The 17166-nt window shown below is 43.5% G+C and overlaps 1 protein-coding gene across 4 annotated transcripts in view; it reads left to right on the top strand.

Moving 5' to 3' along the window:
* Positions 1-17166, top strand: part of pikfyve (phosphoinositide kinase, FYVE finger containing) — a 161840-nt gene that overhangs the window by 72486 nt on the left and 72188 nt on the right. For all 4 annotated transcript variants that reach the window (XM_078228705.1, XM_078228703.1, XM_078228706.1 and 1 more), the window contains exons 9-11: positions 5107-5264; positions 6746-6857; positions 15501-15648. In XM_078228705.1, coding sequence (XP_078084831.1) covers positions 5107-5264; positions 6746-6857; positions 15501-15648 — 418 coding nt within the window. The remainder of the gene's footprint in view (positions 1-5106; positions 5265-6745; positions 6858-15500; positions 15649-17166) is intronic.

The raw sequence follows: 17166 nt of genomic DNA, 5'->3' as shown, positions 1-17166 counted from the left end.
ACCCCAGTCTACCCAATCTCTCCTCATAGCTAAGACCCTCCATACCAGGCAACATCCTGGTAAACCTTCTCTGCACTCTCTCTAATGCCTCCACGTCCTTCTGGTAGTGCGGTGACCAGAACTGGACGCAGTACTCCAAATGTGGCCTAACCAGCGTTCTATACAGCTGCATCATCAGACTCCAGCTTTTATACTCTATACCCCGTCCTATAAAGGCAAGCATACCATATGCCTTCTTCACCACCTTCTCCACCTGTGTTGCCACCTTCAAGGATTTGTGGACTTGCACACCTAGGTCCCTCTGTGTTTCTATACTCCTGATGACTCTGCCATTTATTGTATAACTCCTCCCTACATTATTTCTTCCAAAATGCATCACTTCGCATTTATCCGGATTAAACTCCATCTGCCACCTCTCCGCCCAATTTTCCAGCCTATCTACATCCTGCTGTATTGCCCGACAATGCTCTTCGCTATCCGCAAGTCCAGCCATCTTCGTGTCATCCGCAAACTTGCTGATTACACCAGTTACACCTTCTTCCAAATCATTTATATATATCACAAATAGCAGAGGTCCCAGTACAGAGCCCTGCGGAACACCACTGGTCACAGACCTCCAGCCGGAAAAAGACCCTTCGACCACTACCCTCTGTCTCCTATGGCCAAGCCAGTTCTCCACCCATCTAGCCACTTCTCCTTGTATCCCATGAGCCTTAACCTTCTTAACCAACCTGCCATGTGGGACTTTGTCAAATGCCATATAGATGACATCCATGGCCCTTCCTTCATCAACCGTTTTTATCATTTCCTCAAAAAACTCCACCAAATTTGTAAGGCACGACCTCCCTCTTACAAAACCATGCTGTCTGTCACTAATGAGATTGTTCCATTCTAAATGCACATACATCCTGTCTCTAAGAATCCTCTCCAACAACTTCCCTACCACGGACGTCAAGCTCACCGGCCTATAATTTCCTGGGTTATCCCTGCTACCCTTCTTAAACAACGGGACCACATTCGCTATCTTCCAATCCTCAGGGACCTCACCCATGTCCAAAGAAGTGACAAAGATTTCCGTCAGAGGCCCAGCAATTTCATCTCTCGTCTCCCTGAGCAGTCGAGGATAGATGCCATCAGGCCCTGGGGCTTTGTCAGTTTTAATGTTCCCTAAAAAACCTAACACTTTCTCTCTTGTAATGGAGATTTTCTCTAACGGGTCAACACCTCCCTCCGAGACACTCCCGGTTAACTCGCCCCTCTCCTTCGTGAATACCGATGCAAAGTATTCATTTAGGATCTCCCCTATTCCCTTGGGTTCTAAGCATAATTTCCCTCCTTTGTCCCTGAGAGGTCCGATTTTCTCCCTGACAACTCTTTTGTTCCTAACGTATGAATAGAATGCCTTCGGATTCTCCTTAATCCTTCCTGCCAAGAACATCTCGTGACCTCTTTTTGCCCTTCTAACTCCCCGTTTGAGTTCTTTCCTACTCTCTCTGTATTCCTCCAGAGCTCCATCTGTTTTCAGTTGCCTGGACTTAACGTACGCCTCCCTTTTCATTTTAATCAGATCCTCAATTTCCCTGGTTATCCACGGCTCTCAAATCCTACCTTTCCTATCTTTCCTTTTTACAGGCACATGCCTATCCTGCAGCCTTATCAATAGTTCCTTAAAAGACTCCCACATGCCAGACGCGGACTTACCCTCGAACATCCTCTCCCAATCAACATCCACCAATTCCTGCCTAATCCGGCTATAGTTAGCCTTCCCCCAATTTAGCACCCTGCCCGTAGGACAGCACTCATCCTTGTCCATTACTATCCTAAAGTTAACAGAGTTGTGGTCACTATTTGCCACATGTTCCCCTACCGAAACTTTGACGACCTGACCGGGCTCATTTCCCAGAACTAGGTCCAGTATAGCCCCCTCTCTAGTCGGGCTATCTACATACTGTTCCAAAGAACCTTCCAGTACGCATTTTACAAATTCCTCCCCATCCGGACCCCCAGCTCTAAGCACTTTCCAGTCTGTGCCAGGGAAATTAAAGTCCCCCACTACAACAACCCTATTTTTTCTGCACCTATCCAGAATCTCCTGACATATCCTTTCCTCCACTTCCCGTGGGCTGTTGGGTGGTCTGTAGTACACCCCCAGCATAGTGACTCCACCCTTCCTGTTTCAGTACATTAGAGGGGTCATGTACTGACAACTTAGAGGGGTCAGTACATGACCCCTCTAAGTTGTCTACCCTCTGCACCGCAGTAATATGCTCCTTAACTAATATCGCTACTCCCCTACCTTTTTTAGCCCCTCCTCTGTCTCGCCTAAAACACTTATACCCCGGAACATTCAGCTGCCAGTCCTGTCCTTTTAACCAAGTTTCCGTCACCGCAACCACATCCAAATTCCGCATAAGCATTAAGGCCCTAAGTTCATCTGTTTTACCCGTTACGCTCCTCGCATTGAAGCAGATGCACTCCAGACCTCCAGGCCCACTCAGGTCATCCTCCTCCAGAGTGCTCCTCTTCTTAGCTAGCCTTGCCCTGGCCCCCAGCTCAACCCCAGCCTCAGTATTTACTGACCTACTGTTTTGTTCCCCACCCCCCTGCCACACTAGTTTAAATCCTGCCGAAACACTCTAGCAAAACTCCCAGCCAGGATATTTGCTCCCTTCCAGTTAAGGTGTAACCCATCCTTTCTGTACAGTTGCCATCCTGACTTGAAGATTTCCCAGTTATCTATGAATTTAAAACCCTCCCTCTTGCACCAGTCCTTTAGCCACGCGTTCAACTGTAGAATCTCCCTGTTCCGAGCCTCACTTGCACGAGACACCGGGAGCAGTCCAGAGATTGCTACCCTGGAGGTCTTACTTTTTAGCCTAGCACCCAACTCCCTGAATTTCTCTCATATGACCCCCCCTGCTCTTCCTACCTACATCATTTTCACCAATGTGTACAATCACATCCGTTTGACTACCTTCCTTTTTAAATATGCTTCCTACCCTCTCGGAGACATCCAGTACCCCGGCACCAGGGAGGCAGACTACCATCCTGGATTCTCGTTCACTCCCACAGAACCGCCTGTCCGTGCCTCTAACCATTGCGTCCCCCACAACTATCGCTCTCCTAAACCCCTTCTTTCCCTTCCGGACCCCTGAGCCTGTCTCCGTGGAGGCGATCTGGTCCTCGTGGCTTACCCCTGGAGGGTCATCCCCCTCCACAGAATCCAAAACAATATACCTATTTTGGAGGGGGACAACCACAGGGGATCCCTCCACAGACTGCTCACTCCCTTCCCTTCTCCCATCTGTTGCCCATCCCTTTCTTTTATGGGAGACTGCTACTGGGGTACTTTCTGGCACATCACCCTTCTGACTATTACCCCATCTAACTGTGACCCACGTGTCTTCCTTCCGAGACCCTGGTGTCACTACCTGACTGTAACTTTTATCTATTAATCTCTCATTTTCCCTAACTAAACTGAGTTCATCGAGCCTCAGCTCCAGCTCCCTTACACGATCCTTCAGGAGTTGCAGTTCCACACATCTGGCACAGATATGGACTTCCGGGAGGCAAGTTGTCTCCCGGAACTCCCACATCCCACACCGAATGCAGTATACTGGCCTCCCACTCATACCAGCCATGTCCTTTTTAGTTTTTGGGAGATAAAACAAAAAAGAGGGTGTAACAGAAGAAAAACAAACAACCTTCCTCGCCTTCGCCGAAGCCCCGTGAGCCAAAGCCCTTATAGCTCAAACTCTGCTTCCCACACACTCCACTGCCCGCTCCTGACGCTGCCCGCTGTATACTGCAGCCTACCTTTTATACTTCACGCGCTTAAAAAACCCTTCCCAGACTCCTTAGCAGCCCACTTCCAGTTTTCACTTTAAACTTAAAATTCTACTGCAAAAGTAAAGGCCAAAAAAAAACACACACTTAGCTGACTAATTAAATAAATAAACAATTCAATTAATCTCTCACCAGCACTGCTGCCTCCAATCACTCCCTCTCAGCTTGCTCCAGTGGAACAATCACCAACCCCTTCATTCCCAGACAGCCCTCCATGGGATTCTCCACACCCACCCCATACAGCCTATAGGCTGACTCTTATCTCCGAGCTGACCCGACCACCCTGACCCAGCCAGAACCTTCCCATAATGTTTCATATTGATCTCTGTAAATAGCTTTCCTCTGCATCTCTCTTTAAAAACCTGGCTAAAGTTGTGCACTCTGTATTGGAAACTGCAGTGATAAAATTTTAATGACATTTCCTTGCCTTGTTTTGTAAAATTTTGTGTGACAGCCATAGCTCACTTGATGAGTCAGAAGGTTATGGATTCAGGTCCCACTTCAGGTCTTGGGTGCACAAAGTCTGACTCTTCAATGCAGTACTTATGCTGCAGCACTGTCTAATGCTGCACTATTTTTGAGGTGCTAAACTGACGCTTCAGGTGGATGTAAAAGATGCCATGGTCAATATTTATCTTTTTACCAACATCAGAAAAGCCAATTCTCTGGTGATTATCGCATTGCTGTTTTTGGGACCTTGTGTGCAAATTGACTGCAACTTGTTCCTTTATTACAACAGTGACTACAGCTCAAATATACTTTATTGGCTGTGAGACATCCAGTGCACATGAAATATACTCTGTAAATGCAAGTCTTTTTCATTGATAAATAATCTGTTGTGACACGGTGGCACGGTAGCACAGTGGTTAGCACTGCTGCTTCACAGCTCCAGGGTCCCGGGTTCGATTCCCGGCTCGGGTCACTGTCTGTGTGGAGTTTGCACATTCTCCTCGTGTTTGAGTGGGTTTCCTCCGGGTGCTCCGGTTTCCTCCCACATTCCAAAGATGTGCGGGTTAGGTTGATTGGCCAGGTTAAAAATTGTCCCTTAGAGTCCTGAGATGCGTAGGTTAGAGGGATTAGCAGGTAAATATGTGGGGGTAGGGCCTGGGTGGGATTGTGGTCGGTGCAGACTCGATGGGCCGAATGGCCTCCTTCTGCACTGTAGGGTTTCTATGTTTTCTATGTCTATGTTACATGAAGACATGATGAAATATTTTTGTTATTTTAAAATTAATCTTGAATTTTTAATTTACCTTTTAGGACTCTGTGCAACTTAAAGACCTGTGGAAGAAAATATGCCATCACAGTACTGGCATGGAGTTTCAGGATCATCGATACTGGTTGCGAACCTATCCTAATTGCATAGTGGGAAAGGAATTGGTGAACTGGTTGATTAGAAATGGACATATAACCACACGGTAAATTTGCATAGTTGAAATTGAGATGCACCGAAATGTATCTACACTTTTACACATCAATCAGTGGAGAAGTGATCTAATAATACAAATACAAAATTTATCTCCCTGTTTATTTTGGTGAGAAAGCCTATTTGAGGAAAATGAGACTGAGCTGCTTTATTTGCATTTCTCTTGTGAGCATTTTTTCCTTCTGTCACAAAATAACCAGGTTTTACTTCTAATTCTTGATGTGTTTTTTTATCAGTTTAAGGTTAGTAGATGTTTGAGCCATGCACTGTTCCAAAAGATGTGGTGTTTTGGGGCACCCAAAGACTATGGATTTGAGTCCCCTATCCTGTGGAGAAAGTGTCTGTTCTAAACTATGCACCTTCCTGGTGTGTCCCCATAGGGAATCCCTCTCTGTGGTAAATTGTGGACATGATGTGGAGATGCCGGCGTTGGACTGGGGTAAACACAGTAAGAGTTTTAACAACACCAGGTTAAAGTCCAACAGGTTTATTTGGTAGCAAATGCCATTAGCTTTTGGAGCGCTGCTTCTTTGTCAGATGGAACTCCATCTGACGAAGGAGCAGCGCTCTGAAAGCTAATGGCATTTGCTACCAAAAAACTTGTTGGACTTTAACCTGGTGTTGTTAAAATTCTTACTGTAAATTGTGGATGCAAACCTATATCCTTTCTGAGCTGAACTCTAACACACACTAGCTTTAAATATAATTTTTACTTTGAGACAGCTTTTCCTTACCTGCTTTTGGTTTCTTGTGAAAGTGAAGCTGTTCTGGTGGTTAAATTGGATCCTAAAGCCCCTGTAGCTCTTTGTAAAGAAGAGCAGGAAGTGTTCCTGATGACTTGTCGATGTTACTTTCCTCACCATACACTTTGTAAAACAGCTTAACTAGTTATTCATAACCATGCCATTTTCAGTGCAAAATCTGTGTTGTATTAGCTTATCTATCTAATCACTGCATTTCAAAGTTGTTCTTTTTTGAGACTTCATTGGTAAATATGAGATGCTGTCTAGATCCATTTTTTTTTCTTATTTTTATTTCTTACTCCACTTCAGCTTGTTTTATTGTGAAAATACAATTTACAACTGAAATTACATTCCATTTTAATTATGATTTGTGAGCAGTTGTAACAATTTCATTTTAGTTCTATTTGTTCTCTAAAAGTCAGCTTTGTGCAAAATTAAAAGCAGTGCTTTAGAATGAAAATATTAAATGTGAGTTTGTCCTCTTTTCCTCAAATCTAAAATTTTATACTATGTTTTGTGTCTGAGAATAGAAAGTTTCTGCTATGTCAGAGTGCCCAGCGTGTCTCAAAGACATTAACCTGTCACAGAATAATACTCCACATTTTATTTTCATTTATAGAAGATTGAGCCATACTTTGGAAATTTGTAATGTAACACTCTAACGCAAGATGCTGTTTTGTGTGTATTTGTGCTATGACAACTTTTCTTTCATCCAGTATATCTTTTTCAGAGCACAGGCAATTGCTATTGGTCAGGCATTAGTGGATGGACGATGGTTTGATTGTGTAACCCATCATGATCAGCTCTTTAGGGATGAATATGCCTTATACAGGCCTTTGCAGGTAAGTGAATATAGCATTTGCCTACTTCAACATTGCCAATTTCTGGTTACACCACAACAATGAACAGTGTGGTTATATGTGTATATGTAATAAATATATGTAGTTGATAATTTATTTAACTTATCCTTATCTCCGAAGTCCTTAATCGTACTATTACCTTCTGATCTATTCCCAAACACTATGTTCAGATCCTTCCAATCTGCTTTCTGCTCTTGCCACTGGGATGAGACAGAATTCCGACTTTTGAATTCCAAAATTCGGCCTTAATTTTTTCCCTGAACTCAGCCTATCTTTCTATAATCTGGCGCCAAATCTGATCTGATATTGACTTCTATTATGTTTCAGACGACTCACTTTTTGTGATTGGGAGATGCAGAGGCTGCAGCCAATAGCTGCTGCTTTCATGTGAGCCCTGCAGTGTGCCCTCCTGCACTGGGCCGTTTTCCTGGTGCCGCCTCTGCTTTGGGAGTGAGCTGCTGCTGGTGGAGGATGGCATATGGAGTCACATTAATTTCAAAGACTTTATTTGATGCATGTTCATTCATGGGATGTGGGTATCATTGAAAAGGCCCCCATCCCTAATTGCCCTTGATGATGGTGGTGAGTTAAAATGGGGTCACATTGGAAAATACTCTGCAAAGCACAACTATTTTGGTATGCTTGTGCTTTATATACTTACTGCTGCATTGTCATGTTCTGTTGTTCACATGGTCTTCACCTTGTATTACATGCACTAACTGCATTGAAATGTTGAAGTCACTTTGATGATTTGATACAAATGCATTGGTCCACATTCTTGATGGTAATTGAAGGCAAGCTAATGTTTCTACCCATTCAGTCTAATAATTCCATTCATTTGAATAGTCCAGAAGCATTTGCATTTCACTACAGATTACAGAGGACTCTACAATCTTTCTTAAATAGTGGTCCCACTATTTAAGAAAGGTTGTAGAGACAAGCCAGGGAACTACAGACCACTGTAGTCTGTGATTGGGGAACGACTGGACAAGATTCTGAAGGACAGAATCTATCTCCATTTGGAGAGGCAAGGTTTGATCAGGGATAGTCAGCATGGTTTTGTCAGAGGGAGCTCATGCTTAACAAATTTGATTGAATTTTTTGAGAGTGTAACCAAGTGTATGGATGAGAGTGATTGATGTAGTTTATGTGGATTCGAGCAAAGCCTTTGACAAAGTCCCACGTGGGAGACTTATTAAGAAGGCTAATGGGATACAGGGTGATCTGACAAGATGGATTCATAATTGGCTTAGCGGTAGGAGACAGAGGGTGGTGACAGACGGTTGCTTTAGTGACTGGAGGCCAGTGACCAGTGGCATACCACAGGATCCATGTGGGCCCCCTATTGTTTGTCATTTATAAATGACATAGATGACTATGTGGGGGGTAGGATCAGTAAGTTTGTCGATGACACAAAGATTGGCCGGGTGGTTAACAGTGAGGTTGAGTGTCTTGGGTTACAGGAAGAAATAGACAACATGGTCAAATGGGCGGATAAGTGACAGGTGGAATTTAACCCTGAAAAGTGTGAGGTGGAAGGAGTAATTTGACAAGGAAGTATACTATGGAAGGCCTGACACAGGCAAGTTCCGAAGAACAAAGGGACCTTGGCGTGTTTGTCCATAGATCTCTGAAGGTGCAAAGGCAGGTCAATAGGGTGGTAAAAAAGGCATATGGCACATTCGCCTTTATCAATCGGGGTATAGATTTCAAAAGCAGAGAGGTCATGATGGAGTTGCATAGAACTTTGGTGAGGCCACAGCTGGAGTACTGTGTGCAGTTCTGGTCGCCACATTATAGGAAGGACGTGAACGCGTTGGAGGGGGTGCAGAGGAAATTTACCAGGATGCTGCCTGGGATGGAACATTTAAGTTATGAAGAGAGGTTGGGTAGGCTTGGGTTGTTTTCGTTGGAGCAGAGAAGATTGAGGGGCAACCTGATTGAGGTGTTCACGATTGAGGGGTATGGACAGGGTGGATAGGGAGCAGCTGTTCCCCTTAGTTGAAGGGTCAGTTACGAGGAGATACAAGTTAAAAGTGAGGGGTGGGAGGATTAGGTGGGATTTGAGGAAAAAGCTTTTTACTCAGAGGATGGTGACGGTCTGGAATGCATTGCCTGGAGGGTGGTGGAGGCGGAGCACCTCACATCCTTTAAAAAGTACCTGAATGAGTACTTGGCACGCCATAACATTCAAGGCTATGGGCCATATGCTGGCAGTGGGATTAGGTGGGCAGGTCAGGGCATTTCATGCGTTGGTACAGACTCGATGGGTCGAAGGGCCTCTTCTGCACTGTAGTATTCTGTGATTATAAATGTGCAATGGCAGGTACCAAGGGCTCAATATGCCAAAGCCCTAGTGGAGTATAAAAAGTGCAGGGGGAACTTAAAAAAGCAAATTAGGGAAGCTATTAGAGTGCGTGAAAAAGCTTTAGCGGGTAACATAGAAGAAAGCCCGTGGGGGTCTTTCAAGTGCAAGAGAATAACTAGGAAAAAAGTAGGCCAATTGTGGATCATATAGATAATTTTTGTGTGGACCCGGAACATATGGGTACAGTCCACGATGAATACTATGCGTCAGTCTTCGCAATGGAAAAGAACAGCACAGTGTAGACATCGGGGTGAAGGACTTTGAAATATTAGAGGGAATTAACAGGGAGAGAGGAGTTATTGGCAGCTTTAGCAACGTTAAAAGTGGGTAAATCCGTAGGCCCCGGATGACATGTATGCTTGGTTTTTGAGAGAGGCAAGAGAGGAGATATCAGGGGCACCTGGCAGTAATTTTCAAATCCTCTCTGGCCACAGGTGAGGTACCCGAGGACTGCGAACATTGTTCCATTATTAAAAAAGGGTGATAGAGATAGACCAGGAAATTATACGCCAGCCCGTTTAATAATAATGTTGGGGAAGTTACTAGAAAGAATTCTGAGGGACCAAATATATCTACTTGGACAGACATGGATTAATCAGGGAAAGTCAGCATGAATTTATTAAGGGAAGATCTTGTTTGACAAATTTAATCAAATATTTTGAGGAGGTAACCAGGAGTGTTGATGATGGTTATGCATTTAATACAGTCTATATGGATTTTAGCAAGGCTGTTGATAAAGTCCCTCATGGCAGACTGGTCAAGAGATTAAGGACCCATTGGATCCAAGGATTCAAAATTGGCTGAGAGACAGAAAGTCTGTTTCCAGTGGGGTTCTGCAGAGTCCTTGCTATTTGTTGTGTACATCAGACTTAAATGTAGGTGATATAATCCAAGAAGTTTGAGGATGACACAAAAATTGATAGGGTGGTAAATAGTGAGGAGGATAGCAGTAGAGTGCAGGAGGATATCAATAGACTGGTCAGGTGGAAAGAGCAGTGGCAAATGGAATTCAACTCGGAAAAGTATGAGGTAATGCACTTGGGGAGGGCTAACAAGGTAAAGGATTAATGGTAGGATTTAGTGGTAGGACTCTGGAAACTACTGAAGATCAGAGGGACCTTGGAGTGCATTTCCACAGACCCTTGAAGGTGGCAGGACAGATAGATAAGGTGGTTAAGCAGGCATGTGGGATACTTGCCTTTATTAGCCAAGGCATGGAACAGAAGGCATGGAGCATGGAACAGACTGTTACTGTGTTCACCCCAGTCCAACGCCGGCATCTCCACATCATGGAACAGAAGAGCAGGGAGGTCATGCTGGAACTGTATAAAATGCTGGTTAGGCCACAACTGGAGTACTGTATGTAGTTCTAGCCACCACATTCTAGGAGGGATGTGTTTGCACTGGAGAGGGTGCAGAAGAGATTTACCAGGGCTGGAGGGTCTGAACTATGAGGAACGATTAGATAAGCTGGGCTGTTTCACTTGGAACAGCAGCGGTTAAGAGGGGACCTGATAGAGGTGTATAAGACTATAAAAGGCATTTTTTCATCAGTAGAGGGACCAATAATCAGGGGGCAAAGGTAGAAAACTGTGAGAGGGGAGTTGAGGAGAAACTTATCAGTTGGGTGGTGGGAGTCTGGAACTCACTGCCTGAAAGGTTGTTCGAGTCAGAACCTCTCATAACGTTTAAGAAGTATTTAGATATTCCCTTGCTCTGCCATGACCTCCAGGGCTTTGGGCCAAGTGCTGGAAAATGGGATTAGTGTAGTCAGATCTTTTTTGACTGGGGTGGGAACGATGGGCCGAAATGCCTGCTTCTTTGCTGTAAATGTCCACGAATCTATAAATAACATGATTCCATGTCACAAAATAAAGTTGACCAAATAAAGAGTCTTCAATCACATTTTCAGAACTTTTTGTCTTTGGCCACTCTCACCTCGGTACTGAAACAGCTCTTAACTAAGTCATAATGAGACCCGATGTGACTGTGACAAAGGTAAACTTTTCCTCCTTTTCCTTCTCGACCTGTCTGCCTTTGATGGAGTTGACCACAGCATTCTCCTCTGAAACCTCTCCAGTGTCATAGAAATAGAAATCATAGAAACCCTACAGTACAGAAAGAGGCCATTCGGCCCATCGAGTCTGCACCGACCGCAATCCCACCCAGGCCCTACCCCCATATCCCTACATATTTACCCACTAATCCCTCTAACCTATGCATCTCAGGACACTAAGGGCAATTTTTAGCATGGCCAATCAACCTAACCCGCACATCTCTGGACTGTGGGAGGAAACCGGAGCACCCGGAGGAAACCCACGCAGACACGAGGAGAATGTGCAAACTCCACACAGACAGTGACCCAAGCCGGGAATCGAACCCAGGTTCCTGGAGCTCTGAAGCAGCAGTGCTAACCACTGTGCTACCGTGCCGCCCCTGTCATCCAGCTAGGTAGAATGGCTCTCAATTGGTTCCATTTTTTATCCATCTAATCGTAGCCAGAGAACCACTTACATAAGAACGGGCGGCACGGTAGCACAGTGGTTAGCACTGCTGCTTCACAGCTCCAGGGTCCCGGGTTCGATTCCCGGCTCGGGTCACTGTCTGTGTGGAGTTTGCACATTCTCCTCGTGTTTGCGTGGGTTTCCTCCGGGTGCTCCGGTTTCCTCCCACAGTCCAAAGATGTGTGGGTTAGGTTGATTGGCCAGGTTAAAATTGCCCCTGAGATGCGTAGGTTAGAGGGATTAGTGGGTAAATATGTGGGGGTAGGGCCTGGGTGGGATTGTGGTCGGTGCGGACTCGATGGGCCGAATGGCCTCCTTCTGCACTGTAGGGTTTCTAACTCGGAGCAGGAGTAGGCTATCTGGCCCCTCGAACCTGCTCAGCCATTCAGTAAGATCATGGCTGATCTTTTTGTGGACTCAGCTCCACTTACCTGCCCGCTCACCATAACCCTTAATTCCTTTACTGTTCAAAAATTTATCTATCCTTGCCTTAAAAACATTCAATGAGGTAGCCTCAACTGCTTCACAGGGCAGGGAATTCCTCAGATTCACAACCCTTTGTGTGAAGAAGTTCCTCCTCAACTCAGTCCTAAATCTGCTTCCCTTTATTTTGAGGCTATGCCCCGTAGTTCTGGTTTCAGCCGCCAGTGGAAACAACTTCCCTGCTTCTATCTTATCTATTCCTTCATAATCTTACATGTTTCTATAAGATCTCCCCTCACTCTTCTGAATTCCAATGTGTATTGTCCCAGTCTATTCAGTCCCTCCTTATAAGCCAACCCTCTCAACTCTGGAATCAACCTAGTGAATCTCCTCTGCACCTGCTCCAGTGCCAGTATATCCTTTCTCAAGTAAGGAGACCAAAACTGTACGGAGTACTCCAAGTGTGGCCTCACCAGCACCCTATATAGCTGCAACATAACCTTGCTGTTTTTAAACTTCATCCCTCTAGCAATGAAGGACAGAATTCCATTTGCCGCCTTAATTACCTGCTGCACCTGCAAACCAACTCCTTGAGATTCCTGCACAAGGACACCAGGTCCCTCTGCACAGCAGCAAGTTGCAATTTTTTACCATTTAAATAATAGTCCATTTTGCTGTTATTCCTACCAAAATGGATGACCTCACATTTACCAACATAGGACTCCATCTGCCAGACCCTCGCCCACTCACTTAGATTATCTATATCCCTTTGCAGACTTTCAGCATCCTCTGCACACTTTGCTCTGTCACCCATTTTAGCGTCATCTGCCAATTTTGACACACTACACCTGGTCCCCAACTCCAAATCATCTATGTAAATCGTAAACAATGCAATGGCTTCTCCTCCTATAACCCAACCATTACCATACATGTCCTCCAAGAATCACTGTTTGGTCCCCTTCTATTTCTCTGAAGGCACAATGTTAGTTTTCATATGTACGCTGGAAACACCCAACTCTACCTCAGCACCATCTCTCTTGACTCCTAGCTTGCTAAATTATCAGACTGCTTGCTTCTCACATCCAATCCTGGATGAGCAGAAGTTTCCTTCAATTAAATATTGGGAAGACTGAAGCCATTGTTTACTGTCATTCCCTAGCTACCGACTGAGAATGGCACAAAATTATAATGCTTATTTGGAGAGCTGGTGCAGACATGATGGGCCAAATGGCCTCCTGGACTTCACCTGTGTCAGCTCGTTTGCTACTGAAGCCCTCATTCATGTTGTTGTTACGTCTAACTCAAATATTCCAATGCACTCTTGGCTAGTGTCTCACGTACAACCTTCTCTCAACTTGAGGTCATTCAAAATCTGAAGGCTGCATTTTTAACTTGCAGCAAGTTTGGTTCCCCATCACCCTTGTGCTCACAGATCTGCATACGGCAATAAAATTCTCATCCTTGTTTTCAAATTCCCCTTGCTTTTGCTCTCTACCTGTTTGTGTTAATTCCTCCAGCCTCACAATTTTTAAGATATCTGTTTGCCTCTAATTTTGGCCTCCTGTGCATTTTCAATTTTAATTGCTCCACCATTGATGACTTTGCCTTTAGTTGCTTAGGCCCCTAGCTTTGGCATACCTCCCTACCCCTCTCCACCTTTTTAACCACATTTTCCTCTTTTAAGGCACCCATTAAAACCTGCCTCTTTGACCAAGCATTTGGTCATCTGGCTTCATGTCTCTATGTGACTTGGTGTCATACTTTGTTTCATAATGCTCCTGTGAAGTGTCTTGAGATGGTTCCTTACATTAAAGGCACTATATGAAAACAAATTGTTTTGTATCCTAATGAATTTTTGCTATTCAGTAATTGGAAAACTATACATGCCTTTTTACAGCAATATTAACAGTCATATATTCTAAATATACCCAAGGGACAAATAAAACAAAAAAATATCTAAATGATTTGAACCATGTGAGGCAGAGGAAGATAAGCAAAGTATCCTGACAGTTCAGCTACAGTTCAAGCCTCTACTGCAACCAAGTGTTGGCTGTATTCATCTTATTCAATGGTATTTTCTTTTGTAAACTAATAAATGAACTTTAGCTAAGCAAATTTGTTTTCACTGTCAGATAGATGTGCTTGTTCACAAATCTTTAAGTTCGGGGGAAAGCCTGGAAAGCACATTCTTCCATGTCAAATGGCCCTTTTGGCACTATTTTGCTTATTGTAAACTTAATGTTGGCTTTGAAAAGCAGGCGTGGCCAACTTGCTTTCAGCCCTTCAAATAGGAGGTCAGGAGAGAAAACTGGAATTTTGCTCTTCAGCGTGGAATTCTAGTGAAGCAGGATATTTGCCTATCTTACCAACTGTGCCCCAACTCTAAACTATTTTCCATGTTCGATGTTCATCCCATGAGCATGGTGAGTTCCAAATGGATTTCTTGCCACCAAAAGATAACCTGCCATTGTAAAAGCACAAAAGGCTGGCAGCATTGCAGCAAATGTGGTGAGAGACTTTAAAGAGGCAGACACTCCCCAAATGTGCCACCCAGGCTCCAAGATCAAACTTATGTCAGGTCAGTTCTGGATCAGACTTGGTTGCAGAGGAGAGTGTTACAACACCCTTTGGTGGACGAAATCGGAACCTGCCCTCTGCGTCCTGGGACTTCCTTCCACATGGTGGAAAGGGTGGTAAGGCACACCGATGGGAAGTTAGCCTGGGACCTGATCACTCTGCAAAACTGCCGTTTTTGTGGAGTTGGCAGGGAAAGAATGGCTGGTGATGATGCTCTTGGGGTTTGGGGGCGAAGAATCGTAATTAAAGCAGTGAGATGATACTAGCCCTCACCATGTGAATTTTCTTCTATTCCCAATGCATTCCTGTTCAATTTTGTGTAGGACTTTAGCCAAATCACTTGTGTTGAAACTTACCTTTTGGTCCTTCTTGATTGTTAGTTGGTTTGCTACATGGTGTGTGTGTTTTGTTCTTCTAAAAAAAAAACTGCATTCCCGTAATACTGCTTGGAGGTATTAAATTTCAAACTTCCCTGTTAAACAATAAAGAAATGAGAGAATTGAAAGTGGTATCTAAGGAAGTTATTGAACAACAGGAATTTCTTTTTCTATATATCCATGTTTCATACTGAGAAAAGTTAGTCTGTGTTAAATGTAGTATCTGAGGTTTTCCATTTGTACACTGACATTTATAAACAAGTTTTAAATAATATACATTTTTACATGCCATATAACGTATCAAGATTTGAGTTTTGTACAGGAAGAAGTGTTTTCTTTTCCATTTTGGTTTCAAAAACCAATGTCTGAATTTCAGAGCACAGAGTTTTCTGAGACACCCTCTCCGGACAGCGATTCAATAAATTCAGTCGAAGGCAACTCTGAACCATCATGGTTTAAGGACATCAAGTTTGATGACAGTGACACCGAGCAGATGCAGGATGATGGAGAAGAAATCATGCAAAGTAAGTCACATTTCTAAAGCTGCAGCAGGTGAAGTTAATTCCTTATACTGAGAGGTAGAAAGAAGTGAGAGCATACATTTTAATCGCATCGGAGTATTTTTGTTGCCCATAGAGAAAACAATTAATTTGAAACATGTACATAACAATTATTTGATGGTTCTTGTCAAGTTAACTTTTTTCCCACAAAAGACAGGGCAAAACAGGAACTTTTGGAAAAAATGTTACTCGGTATACATTCTGAGAGCACTTCGGATGCTTCTGCATCTGTGAAATTGGTGGAGCGCATTTATGAAATTTGTTATAGCCAGTTATAATAACCCTGTTATTTATCGATCAGTTACACCAAACAGAATGAGTTCCTTATCAACCTGCTTAGTAGCCTTCAATCTTGAGGATTGTATTCAAGAGCTTGTAGTACATACATAAAAACATTAAAAATAAGAACAGAAGTAGACCATATGGGCCCTTAAACCTGCTCCACCATGCAAACTATCTTGATTTCCATTCTCGATTCTGTTTTCTGCCTGTTTTCCATATCTTGGGAGACCCAAAATATATCTGTCCCAACCTTAATTATCAACAATTGAGCACCAAAGCCCTCTGGGATAGAAAACGCCAAAGATTCACAACCCTTTCGATAAACTAATTCATCCTCATCTCAGTCCAAAATTATTAATCCTTTATAATGAGTCCTCATATTGTTTAATAATCTTTGGTGTGACACCTTATTGAATGTCTTTTAGAAATCCATCCAAAAGAACTCCTATAAATTTGTCAAATGCGATTTCAGTTTCGTAAAGCTATTTTAACTCTGAATAATCACACTTTGATTTCCTAAGTGCATTGTTAAGATTCCCTTAATAATGGATTCTAACATTTTGCTGATTTTATTAATAATAGACTCTAGCATTTTGCTGATTTTTAAAAAAAACTTCATTCATGGGATATGGGTGTCACTGGCTGCGCCAGCTTTTATTGCCCACCCCTAATTACCCTTCAACTGAGTAGTTTGCTTGGGCATTTAGAGTCAACCGCATTGCTGTGGGTCTAGAGTCACATGTAGGTCAGACCGGGTAAGGATGGCAGATTTCCTAAAAGACTTAGTGACCCAGATAGGTCTATACAATAATCAACAATGGTTTTGTGGTTATCTTTAGACTTTCAATTCCAGATTTTTATTTTAATTCAAAGTTCACAATCTGCTGTAGTGGGATTATAGCCCGGGTCCCCGGAGCATTTCCCTGGGTCTCTGGAGTGCCTGTCCTGTGACAATACCACTATGCCACTGCCTCCCCTCATGATAGATGTCAGACTAACTGACCTCTAATTCCCTGTTTTTTTTTCTCTCTCCCTCTACTTTCTTGAATAACAGTGTTATAGTTTCTAACCTCCAATTTGCAGGGATTGTTGTAAAATTTAGGAAATTTTGTAAAATTATAACTAGTGCATCCACTATTTTGGCTGCAACCTCTTTTAGAGCCCTAGATGTAGGCCATCAAGTCCTGGGGATTTGTTGGT

This window comes from Mustelus asterias, chromosome 14 (genome assembly GCF_964213995.1).
Source record: "Mustelus asterias chromosome 14, sMusAst1.hap1.1, whole genome shotgun sequence".
Taxonomy (NCBI): domain Eukaryota; kingdom Metazoa; phylum Chordata; class Chondrichthyes; order Carcharhiniformes; family Triakidae; genus Mustelus; species Mustelus asterias.
Note: the sequence above shows the minus strand (reverse complement) of the source record. Positions and strands in the feature narration are given on the sequence as shown.